The sequence below is a fragment of the Symphodus melops genome, assembly GCF_947650265.1.
Source record: "Symphodus melops genome assembly, chromosome: 1".
Lineage (NCBI taxonomy): Eukaryota > Metazoa > Chordata > Actinopteri > Labriformes > Labridae > Symphodus > Symphodus melops.
Window position 1 is genome coordinate 2,282,368 of NC_136691.1, and position 16,162 is coordinate 2,298,529.

Below are 16,162 nucleotides of genomic sequence, written 5' to 3' on the forward strand. Positions count from 1 at the left end.
ATGTCACGTTAGCGAAAAACGTTAACAACGACATGTTAGCGAATGTCACGTTAGCGAAAAATGCTAACGTGACATCCAAATAATCAGTGAGTATGTTCTTCTTCTTCTTGACTAAAACATCTTTTATACTGAAGGGGAGGAGCCGGCTGTCCCGTCTATGTAAACACAGCTCTGACAACAACACAAGACTCCAGCTTCTCCCTCACTGTACACAGTCAGGACTCACACACACATTTACACAGGACACACTGGAGTTATGGGCTCTGTTATTTCTTATGTGTGAGCGTATTTGACAAAAGGAACATGGTGCCGAACACTAACATGAGTGCATGGCCGTCCTCAAGTGACACTGATGAAAAACAAACAGTGAGAAGCTCGGCCGCCTCAGTCTGACACAAAATGATGAAAAACAAAGAGAGATTTGCTCTCCGGAGTTTACAATGAGATTTCTTGTTAGTATGAGCGGCTGAACGCGCCACAATAAATCTTCGCTCTGCGCTTGAGCACGCCGTTTCTCATCTGAGATTGAAAAAATGAAGCCATGCGCTCGCATCAAGGACGACGACTATTTCACCTCCTTTTTCTCCTCTTTTCTTCTTTGGACACGCCTCCTCGTTCTCCTCCTCCTCCTCCGCCCGTCCTCTCCTCTCCGGTCCGAGATCCTTCTGCTCACCTGGCCCTCGTTCTACCCACACGCCTCCTCGCCTTGTTTTTTTATTTTTACCTCCTCCTCTCTCCTCCTGCGTTCTGTTTGTTTGAAGTCAGGCCTTATTGAGCTCAGGTCTGGAGAGAGCACAGCTACGTCAATACTACACACACACACACACACACACACACACATACACAGGGAGACAAACATCTACTCTTTCTCCGTCTCTTCACACACACACACACACACACACACACACACACACACACACACACACACACACACACACACACACACACATACACAGGGAGACAAACATCTACTCTTTCTCCGTCTCTTCACACACACACACACACACACACACACACACACACACACACACACACACACACACACACACACTGTTCGCTCATCAATTAAGGGTGTGTATAGATCTCTCCCTGCAGCAGCAGGGCTCGTTTGGTTTGACACACATGAAAACACCTCGACACACACACACACACACACACACACACACACAAGCACTGCTACAAGCATCATTATAAACTCACAAACTTTATCTGCATCGTGATGAGTTCAAGTCAAGTTAAACTTTTAGTTTTTCTTTGTTTTGTTTTTTTTTCTGAAGTGCTGCAGAAGTCAACGGATGGACCCGGGTCAGAGTCAAGTCTGCAGGGACTCAATGTGGGTCAAAGGTCACAGAGTAAGATCTGATTCGGACACAGAGTCGGTATTTGCTTACTGGTTGTTTTGAATATAAAGTCTGGAGGTGATTCATGTCCTGAGATTCTGAATCGACTCACAGCGTCTAAACATTTTTCAAAACACACTTTTTTTTTTCTTTTTTTTTTTTTTTTACAGGTTTCCGTTTTCATCAAAGGTGAGAGTTTGAACAACTTTGGACTCTCTCTTCCTCTCTTCAGCTGTCCTTTCAAAATAAAGTTTAAAAACACCTTATTATCATTAAATACAGCGTGTGCATAATGAAAGCAAACAACTTCAGGAACCAATCAAACGCCCGGGCTCACATCGTACACGCCCACACGGGGTCAACGACCTCTGACTGACCTGCAGACAATTCTGAACGGACCATAAAAAGAAGGAGATGGAAACATAAACACACATTGTCATACTTGTTTCAGATCTTCCTCTGTGTGTTTTACAATCAGCTGCTCAAAGCTCGACAAATCAAAAGCTGCATCCTCGTCAACAAAGATGACATGAAGTCTCAAAACCTGCTGATTCTGGATCAGTCAGATTCTGTCCTTTGATTTCACTCATTCATACATTTACCTTTATTCATCCTCGATAATCATGGAGGGCAGGCGCTCGTTTAAAATGACGTCGAGAGGACGATAAAATAATAAAGACAAATACATAGAATATGATCATAATAATAATGAATAATGCTCGCCGTCCTCCCATTGGACGGTCAGCTTGATGACATCAGGACCACGTCAGGGTGCTCACAGCCTCCCTCGATCAACCACGAGCTGCCCGTCCCCGCCCCATGTGAGCAGTGCGCTCTGGGACTTGGGCTTGACCTCGATTGGGTGTTGCTGTTAAGCGGCCATGTTTGAAAGTAAACTCGTCCCCAAGTCCTCACGAGCACACTCTGATGTCTCCGTCCTTGAATAGTAAAGCGATCTTAAAAGTGTCCCTGCACATATAAAGCACAACTTAAAGCGTCCTCCTCTCAGACCAGGCACCGCTCTGTAACTCAGCCTCACCTCTGACCTCGTCTTGCCCAGCGGAGGCGGCAGAGCGGAGACGAGGCAGAGTCCCTCCACAGGGATCAAATCGCATATTCATGGTACAGCAGAGAGCCGAGGATGAAAGCATCCGCTGCAGAGCATCGGAGAGAGAGAGAGAGAGAGAGAGAGAGAGAGAGAGAGAGAGAGTGTGGTCGTAGGTGTTTACATCTAAAATTCCGCTTGAATTTAAATGATTTTTCTCTGCGAATCTTCTGCTCTCTGTTCAACTGAGACAAAAAAAAGAGAAAAGTGCGGCGAGTAAATCAGCCGAGGCCAATCGTCTTGTGTGCGATGTGTGACTGTGTTTGTGCGCCTGCATGCATATGGATGAGGTGGCAGATGGGATGGAGTTTAAAACGTTACCTTTGTACAGATTTGACACATTTTAGCCTCTCACACAAATATGGATCAGAAAACTGATGCAAGAAACGCACCGAACTGAAAGACCTGAAACACGGCTTGAAAATCCTCCTCTGACCTGAAACAGAGCGTCTGGATCTCCTGACACCTGTGCGTCATGTCACGTCATCACGGGGGTACGAGCTGCTTTTAATGACTCCAGCTCGCTGGAGGAAAACCTCTGAGTTTGAACAGGTTGATCAATTTGAGGGCGTTCGACTTTCGGTCTGCGTCTCTGCTGCTGAGCTCTGCGGTGAGACGCAGGAAGTCCAGCAAATCTAATTCGTTTATGCAACTCGCCCAACTTCTGCCTGTGACAACTGCAAGCGCCGTCTTCACTCCGCTGGGAGAGAAACAGGAAGACAGGAGAGACGGCGCAGCAGAGACGCGAGGAGGGAGAGCCGTGTGCCGTGTCCTCGTCTCGACATGATGGACTTCCTGCGTACAGATCCTGAAGGTGAGACATCTATCTATGGGGCTTTGATTTGTGTTTTTCACTCCTCTCCTGTGTGCAGACAGCTTCACATGTTTATCATGCAGTCCAGGACTGCGTGTGCAAAGACGCCTTCAGGAGCTCCGCCCCCCCCGCTCTAATCCAGACATCCCAGCGGACCGAGGACCAGGCCCGCTCTTTATCCAATCACATTCCTCCTCTTCTTCTACCTGCACTACTGCTGAATATAAATGTGTGTGTGTGTGTGTGTGTGTGTGTGTGTGTGTTGGGGGTGATGCTTTGCAAACACTGCAGAGCAAGCAGTCTGGATGCAGAGCAATAATTCATCCTCTGCTACAGACAGCCAGGAATAAAAACAAAGTTAAAGGAAGCGACGAAAAAATAAAATGAGCTCCTTCTTTTCTTTGATTTCTCCGCGTGTCCTCCTGCCTCCATTTTATTTACTCTGTGACACACACACACACACACACACACACACACACACACACACACACACTAAATACATCTCTCTCTCTCTGTCTTTTTCACCTTTCTTTTCATCGAGCCTCCCTCACACAAAATATATTTTTGGAATTTAAAAACAGCAGGTAGCAAAAAAATATTGAATAAACCGAGAAACACACACACACACACACACACACACACACACACACACACACACTGTATGAAAGCACAAACAGAGAAGTAATAAAAACTGATGACGACAGAGAGTTATGCCCCCTGTTTGAAATATTAGCCTCACATGAAGGGGACATTATCCCGACAATAACACACACACACACACACACACACACACACACACACAAGCATCATTACATGCCTTTACCCCAGCTGTGTGTGTGTGTGTGTGTGTGTGTGTGTGTGTGTGCAGAGTATAGAGCTTTCGATCTAATCCCTTTCTTTATTGGCTCCAAGCTGCAGCAGGGCCAGGCGGGTAATATATTAAAATGTGTGTGTGTGTGTGTGTGTGTGTGTGTGTGTGTGTGTTATGAGGAAGAATGAAAGTTTGGAGTTTTCAGAGGGGAGTTAAGAAAAGAAGAAGAAGTGCTGGTTTATATCGTCGTGGTCACACGCTGCTTTTCTTCGCTCTCTTGGCGAGTAGATTAACCGCTAACGGAGACGCCGCGTCCGCCGTTAGCGCCCCGACAACAAAAGACAAAACGAGTGACGCCACGGCACAGACACAGATATGACGCCACCTTAAATGTCTTAACTCTTAACTTTTGTTTCCAGTTCCGTGGCGAGATGCGATCACGCGCGTGAGTCAGTAAATAAGAGCGATGGCTCCACGTCGAGCCGGGTCACATGACTCAAGTCTGTGTGGTATCACCATGTGAATGACCTTTGACCCTGAGGTCCGTCGGGCCGTCAGACACACTTCCATATTTCAGTCCCTCCAGGAAGTCAACAATTCACACAAATTCAACCAATCCCTGCGACTTCTGGGCGACACTGCAATTTTGTCCAATCAATCAATCAATCAACTATTTTGCAATTTTTGCTTCCTTCCACAATTTAAATGACCAAAAACAGATAAAAACATCACAACATGCAGTGCAATTTTTTTGGGGAAAAGCTGAAATCAGACATTTTAGGCCGAAACAATCCCCAAACAACTGATATTTAGGTCCACATCGGGACTGGAACCGGCAACCCTTCGGTTCTCAACCCAGACAACCGAGACTCTGACGTCCCCAAACGATGACCTCACGTGTGCGCTTGTTGATGAACGCGACTCCATCACTGTGCGCTGCTGACTGCTTCCTGTTTGCAGGAGAGTCGGGTTTTTTAAAACGTTCATCATTAACGTGAGCGAGAACTTCTTTGAAGCTTGACGATCAAATCAACTTCAATGAAATTCAACGTTGTAGGTTGGAGAATCATTCAGGGCTTTTCCTCTGCTGTGTGAGACCTCTCGTCTGCTTTTACCCAGCATGCATTGCTGCGGTGGTATTGATACTGGTGTGTGCTAACACAGAGGCAGTGACAGGAGGAGCTGGATGTAACCGGCACTGAGCGGGGAAATGACACATGGAGCACAAATGAGTGGAGACAGCGCAAACAGCTTGTACTCTGTCTGCTTTAAACCACTTCATTTACTCTTCTCTGTGTGTGTGTGTGTGTGTGTGTGTGTGTGTGTGTGTGTGTGTGTGTGTGTGTGTGTGTGTGTGTGCGTTCTTGTCCCTCTTCTCTGTCCACCCTCTCTGTATTTTCCTTTTTGTCTTTAATCCGTTCTTTTCTTCTTACTCGTTCTGCCTTTGTCTTGCATCACTCTCTTCTTCTTCTGTCCTCCTCCTCCTCCTCCTACTCTCCCTTCTCGTCTCCTCCCTCCTTTCCTCTCACTGCTGTTGTCTCTCATTTCTGCTCTTCACTTTTGTTTCGCTCTCTCCCTCTTGTCCTCCTTCATTTTTTGACTTTGGCATCCTCCACTCGTCCTTCCTTCCTTCCTTCCTTCCTTCCTTCCTTCCTTCCCCCGTCTCTGTTATTTTTCTCCCTCGCTCACTTTATCCTCACTGTACCCTCGGCTCTCTCTAAACTAGATTGATGGCTTAATCCTACATGCATCAAGGTGAGAATTACAATTTTCACACCAGCACACACACACTCACTCACACACACACACACACACACAGAAAACAGCGGCAGACAATGACAGGCACACACTCATTATGTGTGCCTCTCCCTGAACATGAAGTAAGAAGAAGAGGAAGTGTGAGACGATGTAAACTGACCAATCTGACTCCATCATAGGGACGTAGATACTTGTCTGTGATTGGTCGAAGAGGAGGACAGGGTGTCCACAGTTGAACCCTTTAAAACAGGATTTCTGCAGGCAGCGTGACGCGCTCGATAACTTTTAGAGCAGTTCCAACTTATTTCAATCAAAATGAAGAAATCCTCCAAGCTGCTGCACGGTGCGTTTAAACACCAATTTAAGAGCAATAACACGTCCTCTCCGTCTTCTGCCTGCTCCACTTTTCAGAAAATATGTGCTCAAACAGGCCGTTTGGAGATTTTCCCTTCATGACATCACAAAGGGCAGTAGCCCCTCCCCCCAGGTGGGTGACACTCCCACAGCTAGGTGTTTGTTCTGCCCTCTGAGTCTGCCTTCTCACCGTAAACAATAGGACATGGAGCGAGAAAGCACCGAGTACACCCGAGCCCTTCCAGAGAGGGGGCGTGGTCAGACACAGCTCATTTACATATTTAAAGCTACAGACACAGAAACAGCCTGTTCTGAGCAGGAGGGCTGAAATAGAGGGACTAAAACAAGCGGATCCAACTTTTCCCCACATCGACCTGAACCTGCTCCGTCTTGTCATGAATCTCTTGCTGGGTTTCAGTTTCACTTCATGTCATTATGAGCCAATCAGATCAGCTGTTTTGACGGATCCCTAAAGTCTCTACATGTCTCTTAATTTAAATGTACCTTCGTTTATTTGAAGCAGAAGCAGATGTGCCTACATTTGAGGAAAGTTGATTTTCTTTGTTTGTGTCAAAAAATGTGCTCACTGTGGAAAGCTGACAGTGAATTGTTTACTTAAACCCCTGGGAACTACTCTCTCTCTTTCACACACACACAGATACACACACACACACACACACAGATACACACACACACACACCTTGGTGTAAATGCATGTGTCGTGCAGCGTGACGGAGCGGAGCACATCCTGTCACTGACGGTTCATTTCCAGTGAATGTTTGTGTTTTACACAGACATCAAGTTTGTGTGTGTGTGTGTGTGTGTGTGCAGCACAGCCTGACAGACACACACACTGATACTCATGACACTGATGTATATGCGTTTCAAATACATAAATAAAATGTCTGCACACGCTCGGCTGTGATTTATTGACACCGTCCTGCTCAGCCTGCTTTACGAATCAGAGAGTGAAAATGATCAACAGCGCTCAGTCTTTTCATACCTGTGTTTATCTGTGTGTGTGTGTGTGTGTGTGAGAGAGAGACACACACACACACACACAGTATACTAAGTTCAGTTTCAGTCAAAGGCGCTTGATTAAAGCACATCCTCCTCAGCGTAAAAAAACCCAACAATTTATGCTGATTCTTGCTGTTTTCATCCGAATCGACTGAATCATTTATAAAGGCGGAAAGGAGACGAGGAAAAAAAATAAATGCAAAACACTCCTTCCTTGTGCTTTTGTGAGGAACACGCTTCTTAATGCAGGAGCAGCCCGGTGATTGCAAATTGCCCGTCTGTGTGTGTGATATCAAAGCGAAGAGTTCATTTAGAGGGAAGCAGCGCAGGAGCAAAAACAAGAACTCAGCGAGCGGCGCCTCCGAACGCTCCTCGCTCTCTTCACCTCTCGTTTCCCTCGCAGACCATCCGAGGTCAGCGTGAGCAGAGAGCAACACAGTGAAAGATCCGTCTGGATCTTGTTTTCATGACGGTGAGGAGACTAAATCAGGATTGGAATTCAAAGTTGATTGATTGGTTTACTTTGGGTGTAAAATGTGAAATACCTCGACAAACGTTTTAAATGACATCACCAGCTGGTCGATTGATCCGTCGGCTTCTAGACTCTTCTATTATGTGTCATTAAATCCTGAACTCTCTGATGTGACGTCACGTAAACTTTTTTTTTCTCCAGTCAGTAAAGATTTTGCACGCTTGTTTTGTGTCATTTATTCTCAAATCGCTCCTCCGTGCACGCTCACTCGTTCTCTCCTCACGTCTCGCCCTGCTCCGCTCGCTCATCGTTAGCGTGTCATGATTTTAAAAAATAAAATAAAAAAAGCGGCTTTCTCTTCCACCATGTTCAGTCGTCGTTCTTCATCAGCCTCAAATCTCAGGACGACATCACCTCCTTGGATATCACACAGGTCTCCGAGTCGTCGACTTGTCTCTCCTGATTGAAACACAGATGAGTTCAACCCGAGGAGCCGCCTGCACAGAGAGCCTGCTGTACAACATTATTGTTATGATTCCCTCCCTGGGAGCTGCTTATCGTGCCTCTGAAAACTCATTTCCCTCTCCTCTTGTCCATGTGAATGCCTCCTGATAGTGAGAGCCAACCAGAAAAGGAACAATAACTGCGTTTCATACGACGGGGGAAAAATGAATCATTTCTACAGCCCGTGTGTGTGTGTGTGTGTGTGTGTTTGTCGTGTGACATCGTGGAGCGATTGGGCGTTGTGATACAGAAGGCGAGCACACAGATTGGGGCATCGATCTCGTTTCCTCGAGAAATGAGACAGAAACTGAGAAATGAAAAAAAAAAAAAAAAGAAAGATCTAAGGTGCCGAGAAAGTTGCGGGAAAGATCCAATCATCGGTTGGATGGTCGGAGATTTTTTTTGCAGATGTGGTGAGATGATGCAGGAGAGACAGACGACTTTATCTTTAGGTGAGCAAACATGTCTGACACACGCTGGCGTTCCAGACGTGTTAACCAACGACACCATCTTCATTCATTTACACAGAATTCAAGAAAGGAAAGAGAAACAAAGGTTTGTGTTTTCGGCTCAATCTGCAGCAGTTTTTCTTTTTCTTGATTTAGATTTTGGGAAGCATCGCACACTTGAGGAGAATCCCGACAGATACAGATTTATTCTTCTCCTGCGTTATCTCAAACACGCTCACACACGGCAGGCGATGAAAAATCAGCGTGCCAGACGGAGGAACGTGACCACGCATAAACAACGGAGACGGGCGGCCCTTACATTTACAATTCTAATGCAGAGAGGACAAAACAAGTCTCTGGCAGCACGGGTGGTGTGTTTTCTTCAGGGACAGATTGTAGCAGGTCCAACCTTCTTCCTCTCCATGTGACCTCACACGACTTCTGTCACATGACGCCATCATCCAGGTTTTACATGTGAAACATCAAACATGCTTTAAATAAGTCGAGGCCTCCGTGGACGATCACCGAACAGATCGGGGACGTTAAGATTGGATCTTCACAGCGCTCACGCCGCGACATGATGCGGACGGATAACCGAGCGGTTAGCGACGCTCGGGGGAAGGAAGAGGCCCGATTATCGTATTTAATATTTTAACGTCTCTGTCATCCTGCTGGAAATCGGATCAAACACCTGTCCTCCCAGGATCAAGATTCACCCATCAGAGCGAGGGGGAGAGCGAGAGAGGATCAGAGCGAGGGGGAGAGCAAGAGAGGGAGAGAGAGAGAGAGGAAGAGAGAGAGAGAGAGAGAGAGAGAGAGAGAGAGGGAGGGGCACACAGACAGTCAGAGTGTCCTTCAGTATTCAACAAACCAACAGATTGTTTCCTCTCATGTTTGGACTTCTGAAGGCAAAAAGCTCCACAAAGATCCCCCGCCAACCTGCCTGAGGACACCGGCACGCTCCAACACGCTGCTTCAAAGGCTCTCCAAACACCTTCTGTGAGTGTGTGTGTGTGTGTGTGTGTGTGTGTGTGTGTGTGTGTGTGTGTGTGTGTGTGTGTGTTCAGATTTCTGTGCAAGAAATACTATTTTTTCTGTGTGCACACGGGAATGAGGATGTGATCCTGCATATATTACTCTGTAAGTGTGGGAGCGTGTGTGTGTTCGTGTGTGTGTGTGTGTGCGTGTGCATGTGTGTGTGTGTGTGTGTGGTGCAAACAGACACACGGTGCCCTGAACAGGAAGTAGTCGGAGGTAAACAGCGGTGCGAGCTAATCCTGTGAGGAATGGGAATTCAGCATTAGCATTTGAATCGCGCGCAGTGCCACCAGTGCAGCTGACAAAACGAACACACACACACTCACACTCACACACACACACACACACACACACACACACACACACACACACACACACACACACACGGCACAGATTTTCATTCTGCAGCCGAGAGACGTGGAGCGTGTTCTCAGGTGGAAATAAGCAGCTGCTGATCCGTTTGAAGGCGTTAGCTCCACTCTCTTTATTTACCTCTGCAGAGTCTCACCTGCAGCTGAAAACCACGGGCTACTTTTAATGCCATGCACATTAATGATGTGATTACAGTGTAATTAGGCCAGTAATGAAGGTAAGAGCCCATGTAAACAACATCTGATTACATGCAAGTCTGCATAATCGCAGGAACATATTCCAGCGTCTGGATGAGAACCCTGCTTTTCCAATTAGCGATCCGCGTCCCAGCATGCAATTTAAACGAGGAGTAAGGCTCCACGAAGCGACACGTCGGCCTTTTCACACAAACCTATCAGCGGTGCAGGGGTTCGATTTAGTTTGACCTTCTGAATCCAGCTTCAGTTTGGGTTGGGATCCGGAGGGTTGCCGGTTCAAGACCCGGTGTGGCCCAAATCTGGAAATTTGTCTGGTAGCTGGAGAGGTGCCAGACCACCTCCTGAGGACTCCCTCACACTGTTTGGAAATGGAGGTGTCAGATTCTCTTCCCCCTGATCCTGGGACGTCATGTGACTCAGGATTTGTGACGACATTAGACACATGATGAGTGAAACAGATTCCTTTGGAAGCTGCTCACCTGTTTGTCCGTGGTTTGACCTTTTTGATTTTTTTCATTAAACGCTGCATCATGTTGGTTGTGTTATTTCTGCAGTAGAATATTTCCCTCCTCTTGTCATATTGTCTCGTCTGTTATCTTCTCACCTCTTTTCATTTTCTGTCACGTTGGAGCTAAAACATGCTTCCACACCTCCGGCGGTGCGTCCTCAACTTCCAAACCTTCCTCTGCTGACGCTCAACATCGTATTAAGATTCATTTTTCAGAGTATGACGTGAAGCATGGACACTTTTAAATCCATTTATCACGGCTCTCATTGGTGTTAGAGTTCACGCCTCTGAGCTACAGGATTGATATATATTTATATATCGGCTGTCTGTCTGCATAAACAGACACATTATGTCTGTGAACACATCACAGGCCTGCAGTTTTTCCCCTTTAAATATTCCTTCATTAAAGACAGTCTCATATCCAGGGTCCTTTTATGAATCACAGCAGGTCTCACTGAGCTGCTCTCATCATATACCTGCTGAAGATCTGATACTTTTACACTGGCTGTGAACACCTGAAGGATTCATTTGGTGTGTGTGTGTGTGTGTCTGGCACAGGACTAAGCCGAGGTTTGTGTGTGTGTGTGTGTGTGTTCAGACTTGAAAACAATACACACACTCATTCTCTCACAAACGAGTCCTCACAAGACAGTCCTGCTTGTTTTGGGGGGGTTTTTTTTTCTTCCGTCTCGTCATCGGCTAAGTGGCTGCAGCTGTTTCTCGCTCTTCTGCTGAAGTGCTTTAATTGCAGATCAAATTCACATTTCAGGCGTTTCGTGGAGGATTTTTATCTGGGCAACTTACAAAGAGAGCAACAGCAGATTAAGCTTCACGTCGTGAAATTATCCAACAGGTGAAAGTCAACTCCTCCCTCTCGGCCTCACGGTGAACACTGAGTGTTTGTTGACACATGATGATCACACTCCCCCCCCCCCCCCCCTCCTGCACTCATCACATCTTTGATGCTTCTGTGTTTCAGCCTCGCTTCTTTAATTGATGCGGTTTTTTTCATATCCGCCCGCCTGTCTTTTTCTTCTGTTAATACGACTTCCTTAAAATCCCAAACGTCCCCATCGCCTGCAGTTAGAAGACAAATCAAACATTCAGTCCTTTCATTGATTGTTGATCATCTTAACTTTTCATCTGGAGCTCAAACAGAACACAAGTGAACGCCTCCATCAGACGTGATGAGACCGTCCGCTACCTGACAGACAGGAGATGTGTTCCAGCATAAACATAAACATAAACAGCGTGGAACTGTTAGTCATTGCTATGCGCTAGCTTCGGGCTAGCTTTTCGCACTAGCTTCGGGCTAGCTTTTCGCACTAGCTTCAGGCTAGCTTTTCGTACTAGCTTCGTGCTAGCTTTTAGCACTAGCTTTGTGCTAGCTTTTCGCACTAGCTTCGTGCTAGCTTTTCGCACTTGCTTTTTGCTAGCTTTTCGCACTAGCTTCGTGCTAGCTTTTCGCACTAGCTTCGCCACAAGTACAAACAAGAAGCGGTTGCAGCCTAAACTCGACCAAATAACTTCCTTCAGGAGCAAAATGAGTAATTCAACATCTGATAAACGTAGAAATTCACTCGCTAAAGTGATTGCTCTGGACTTAGCTGACATGCTCGACAGGTGGGTCGATGTAACGATGTATCAGGTTTAAAACCCGCCTCAGCTCCAGCTCTCAGCCTGTCGTTAGGTTGACTCTAAGTTCGGCTGAGGCAGCATTTCCAGCACGGAGGCTGCTGCTGATGAGCCTCCAGCGCCCCCTGCAGGAACAGACGGCTCACTCAGGTTTCGTACATTAATATTTACAGTCTGCAGTTTCTGTACATCTGTGAAGAAATGCACTTCCTCACATTGGACTCTAAGAGGCATCATCTGTTTATCTACAGAGGTGGAAACGAGAGGTCAGCAGTGTTTGAGGAGCAACACACACAAACACACACACACACACACACACAAACACACACACGAGTGCATTGACAGTGCTCTTTCCATATAAATATCTTCATAAATGTTTCCTTTAAATATTCATTAAATCCATCAAAACACAATGAAAAATCAGGATGTTTCATAAAGTGAAGTCAAAGAAAGCGCAAGATAACAAACAAATATAAATACAAATAAAGTTTTTGCCTGAAATGACTTCATGGTTTGCTCTGATATCATCCTGCAGACCTCCACATAGAGTCTGTGTTACTGATTTAAAAAGGGCAGTTCTAGGATTTCCAATTTGCATGCATGCATGCATGCATGTGTGTGTGTGTGTGTGTGTGTGTGTGTGTGTGTGTGTGTGTGTGTGTGTTTGTGTGTAGGCGCGTGCGTGTGAGCGAGCCAGGCGTTCAATAAAACAAGGTAAGAGAAGCCGGATCGATACAATTTATGCTGCCAGCCACAGTTAACATGGCGCGGGTCTTTTGCAGAGCAGACATCCTGCGGTGCACGCTGGGCGCAGACACCAAGCCGGGTCCAGAATGAAGCTAATTATCTTCAAAGGAGCCACTTCAGTCTGATAAAGATTTTATACAATTACAGCGCCCCCCCCCCCCCCCCCCCCCCCCCCCGTGGATGTATGGGTTTAATAAAAGCAGTCGGGCACCTTCATGTGTAGAGCTGAGACAAACAGAACTCTTATAAGAAAGTCATGTGAGGTAGTTTACACAACATATCAAAGATGAATGGACAGCGATGACATGGATCACCCTGCTGGTGAATAAACGCAGCTTTAAGTGACGGGAGGAAACAAAAACAAAAAACAGGACTGGACAGTTTGAGCTGGTCCTGATGCAAAAAGCTTGTTTGGAGATTTCTCATGTTTGAGTTCTTCATCTGCAAGTGTTTTTTTTTTATAATCTGTTAAATGTTTCAGTGAAGTTCAAGCAAATGTTTGGAGTTCTTCTCACATCATACACCAGAGGGTAGCTTCATATTTCAGATCTCCTAAATTGAGTTTAGGACTCTGCTTTTTATCTGAAGTTATTTTTAAAAATAATTATCATATGTGAGACACTTAAAATAATCAGCATCTTTTAAAACATGTGGTTGAAATCCAAGTTGTCTTTCTGCCAACCTGTTTGCCTTCATTCAGGCACTCAAACAGTTAGAGTTGTAGCTCATTTCTTCTTCGTGCCAGAGAACTGCATCTCCCAGCTCAACAACTCTCTTTATGGGGACAGAAAACGACCATTAATGTCCCAGTAAAGTGGGAACTGGTGCGCTTTTAACAGAGGCTCCACGTTCACCGCCGTGAACTCCAAACACACTCACGAGGTCTCCACCGGCACATCAAAGCGACACCGGCACATCAAAGAGACACCGACACACGCGCGCAGCTCATGCTTGTTTCTGTACTTCACCTGTTTGTACGCCGTCTCTCCTCCTCCTCCTCCTCCTCCTCCTCCTGCTGCTCCGACGCCGAGCTCCGGCAGCCTCCTCCGGCTCAGCACCAGCAGGTAAACCAGCGCTCCCAGCCACACCAGCACCGCCACGGTCACCGCCAGCCTCCGAAAGAGACGCTTCATTTTCCGGTCAGGAGGAGGCGGCGGCGCCCGCAGCCCCTCTGCTGTCAAAATCCCATTTTTATAAAAAAGACGAGAAAACAAACAAAACAAACACACAGCAGCCGGCAAACCCGCACTAAAACACACACACACAAGTGTGCTCGTTCCCGGTGACGGTTAAACACCGACTACACAGCCCCGCGTGCTCTCCCACTCTCCCACTCTCGGCTTCCAGTCTGAACTCTCAGAGGCGCGAGCGCTCCTCTGACACGCCTGACAGCCGCGCGTGCGCGTCAGAGTGTGCGTCCGCGCGCGTGTCGGGCTGTCTGTGAATCGGTGTGCTTCTCTCAGGGTGTCCTGGACCCTCCTGAAGGCTTCAACGGGAGAGCGCGGGGCTCCACCTGCCGACGACTCAAACTCCACAGAAGTAACCTACAGCGTGCTATAGAATAGAAACAAATAGATCGGATCGACTGGTTGTTCAGCAGAGCATTCTTTTCTTATTATATGAAATAAAAATGAAACATTCATTAGTCTGACTTCTTTAACCACCCAGGAAGTGTGTTTTATATCATTTGTTATTGTCTGCAATAACATTTCTTTTTTTATATGAATAATCAGCTAAAATGATGCAGTGTGGTAACTTTATCATGTCCTATTCGTTATTTCTTTTCGTTATCCAAAATTTTTTTTTTCTCATACTATTTAAGATATGTTAATGAGCTATATTTAGATTTATGACTCCATTTGCAAAAGGAGCAGTCAATAAAAATGAGCCTTTCGTCTACCTCGGGATCAGTTGCGTCCGTCTGAATGTTGATTATTAAACACTGTCGCTCTTCAATTAAACAATAAATTTAAAAAAAAAAGAAGAGTAAGAAGCTTCAGAAAGTGAGAACGTGCAAAACTGCAGAAACAAGCAGATTCAACGAGGAGAAAACCAAACGGCAACATCAACATGGACCATAAGTCAAGAAATGGTAGGCTATGTGATTGAAATAATGATATATTAGACTTATAGACTCATCATTGTGCGGGTTAATTTAGGATTTCATTTTGGCTTCACTTGTGTTCTGAACTGTTGTTTAGAACGAAAGTGAGCTAAGAAATTTTAATCAATTCAGAAAAAAAAAAAAGAAAGTGCCATGAATGTTATTCTGAGTAAATGCGCTCAAATCAGAGAAACTGTAAACGGAGAAAGGGAAGTGCCTGTTTGTGGTCTTAGTGCGCCATCTCGTGTTCCTGCAGAGTACTACTCCCGTTTGTTTGTAATGAACAGGATCAAGGTTCAAGGTTGGATGTGTGGACTAAGATTACAACTCAAAAACAAAATGTGCCACGTGTTCGAAAATGAAGAAAAAAAGACATAATAAAGGATGTTTAACTCTATGACTGGATCATCTCCAGGTCCCCATGACAACAAGGTTTCATGTTTTCACTGTGATTGTAAAACTGATCTGTTATTCAAACAGTGAAGATGTTCGTTCTCTTCTTTTTTGATCTCTAGATTTAAAATGGGAAACGTCATGAAATACACGGGAAGTGTCAGAGACGTTCTGTAGCACCATGCAAGACCTAGAACTGGAAATACATGTTTTTAAAAAAACGATCTTCTTGTTAGGGAGGAGCACTGGCCTGGTGGTCGGTTCAGGTCCTCGAGGGCAGAGCAGGGTTCAATTCTGACCTCTGGTCCCCCCTACCGACATGTCGCTCTCCCCCCTCTCTTTTAAGAATAAACACTTTAAAGCCAAAAACCTCAGTCCACACAGAACTCTTCACACATTTAACTAAAAAAAATTAAAATACAAGCACGCTGTTCGTCCTCATCGCGTCGCAGGTTCGAAACCGGCGTCCGCCCTTTGCCGCACTAACCCTAACCCATCACACACTCCTCCCAGCGTTAAAAGACAACAGCAAACATAGAAG

The 16,162-nt window shown here is 45.9% G+C and overlaps 1 protein-coding gene across 1 annotated transcript in view; it reads right to left on the reverse strand.

The window, feature by feature from the left end:
* The window catches only part of LOC306832419 (polypeptide N-acetylgalactosaminyltransferase 14-like), a 28,635-nt gene extending 13,971 nt beyond the window's left edge, over positions 1 to 14,664 (reverse strand). The window contains exon 1 of the mRNA XM_079357081.1: positions 14,093 to 14,664. Coding sequence (XP_079213207.1) covers positions 14,093 to 14,257 — 165 coding nt within the window. The 5' untranslated portion in view covers positions 14,258 to 14,664. The remainder of the gene's footprint in view (positions 1 to 14,092) is intronic.
* Between the last annotated feature and the right edge of the window lie 1,498 nt (positions 14,665 to 16,162).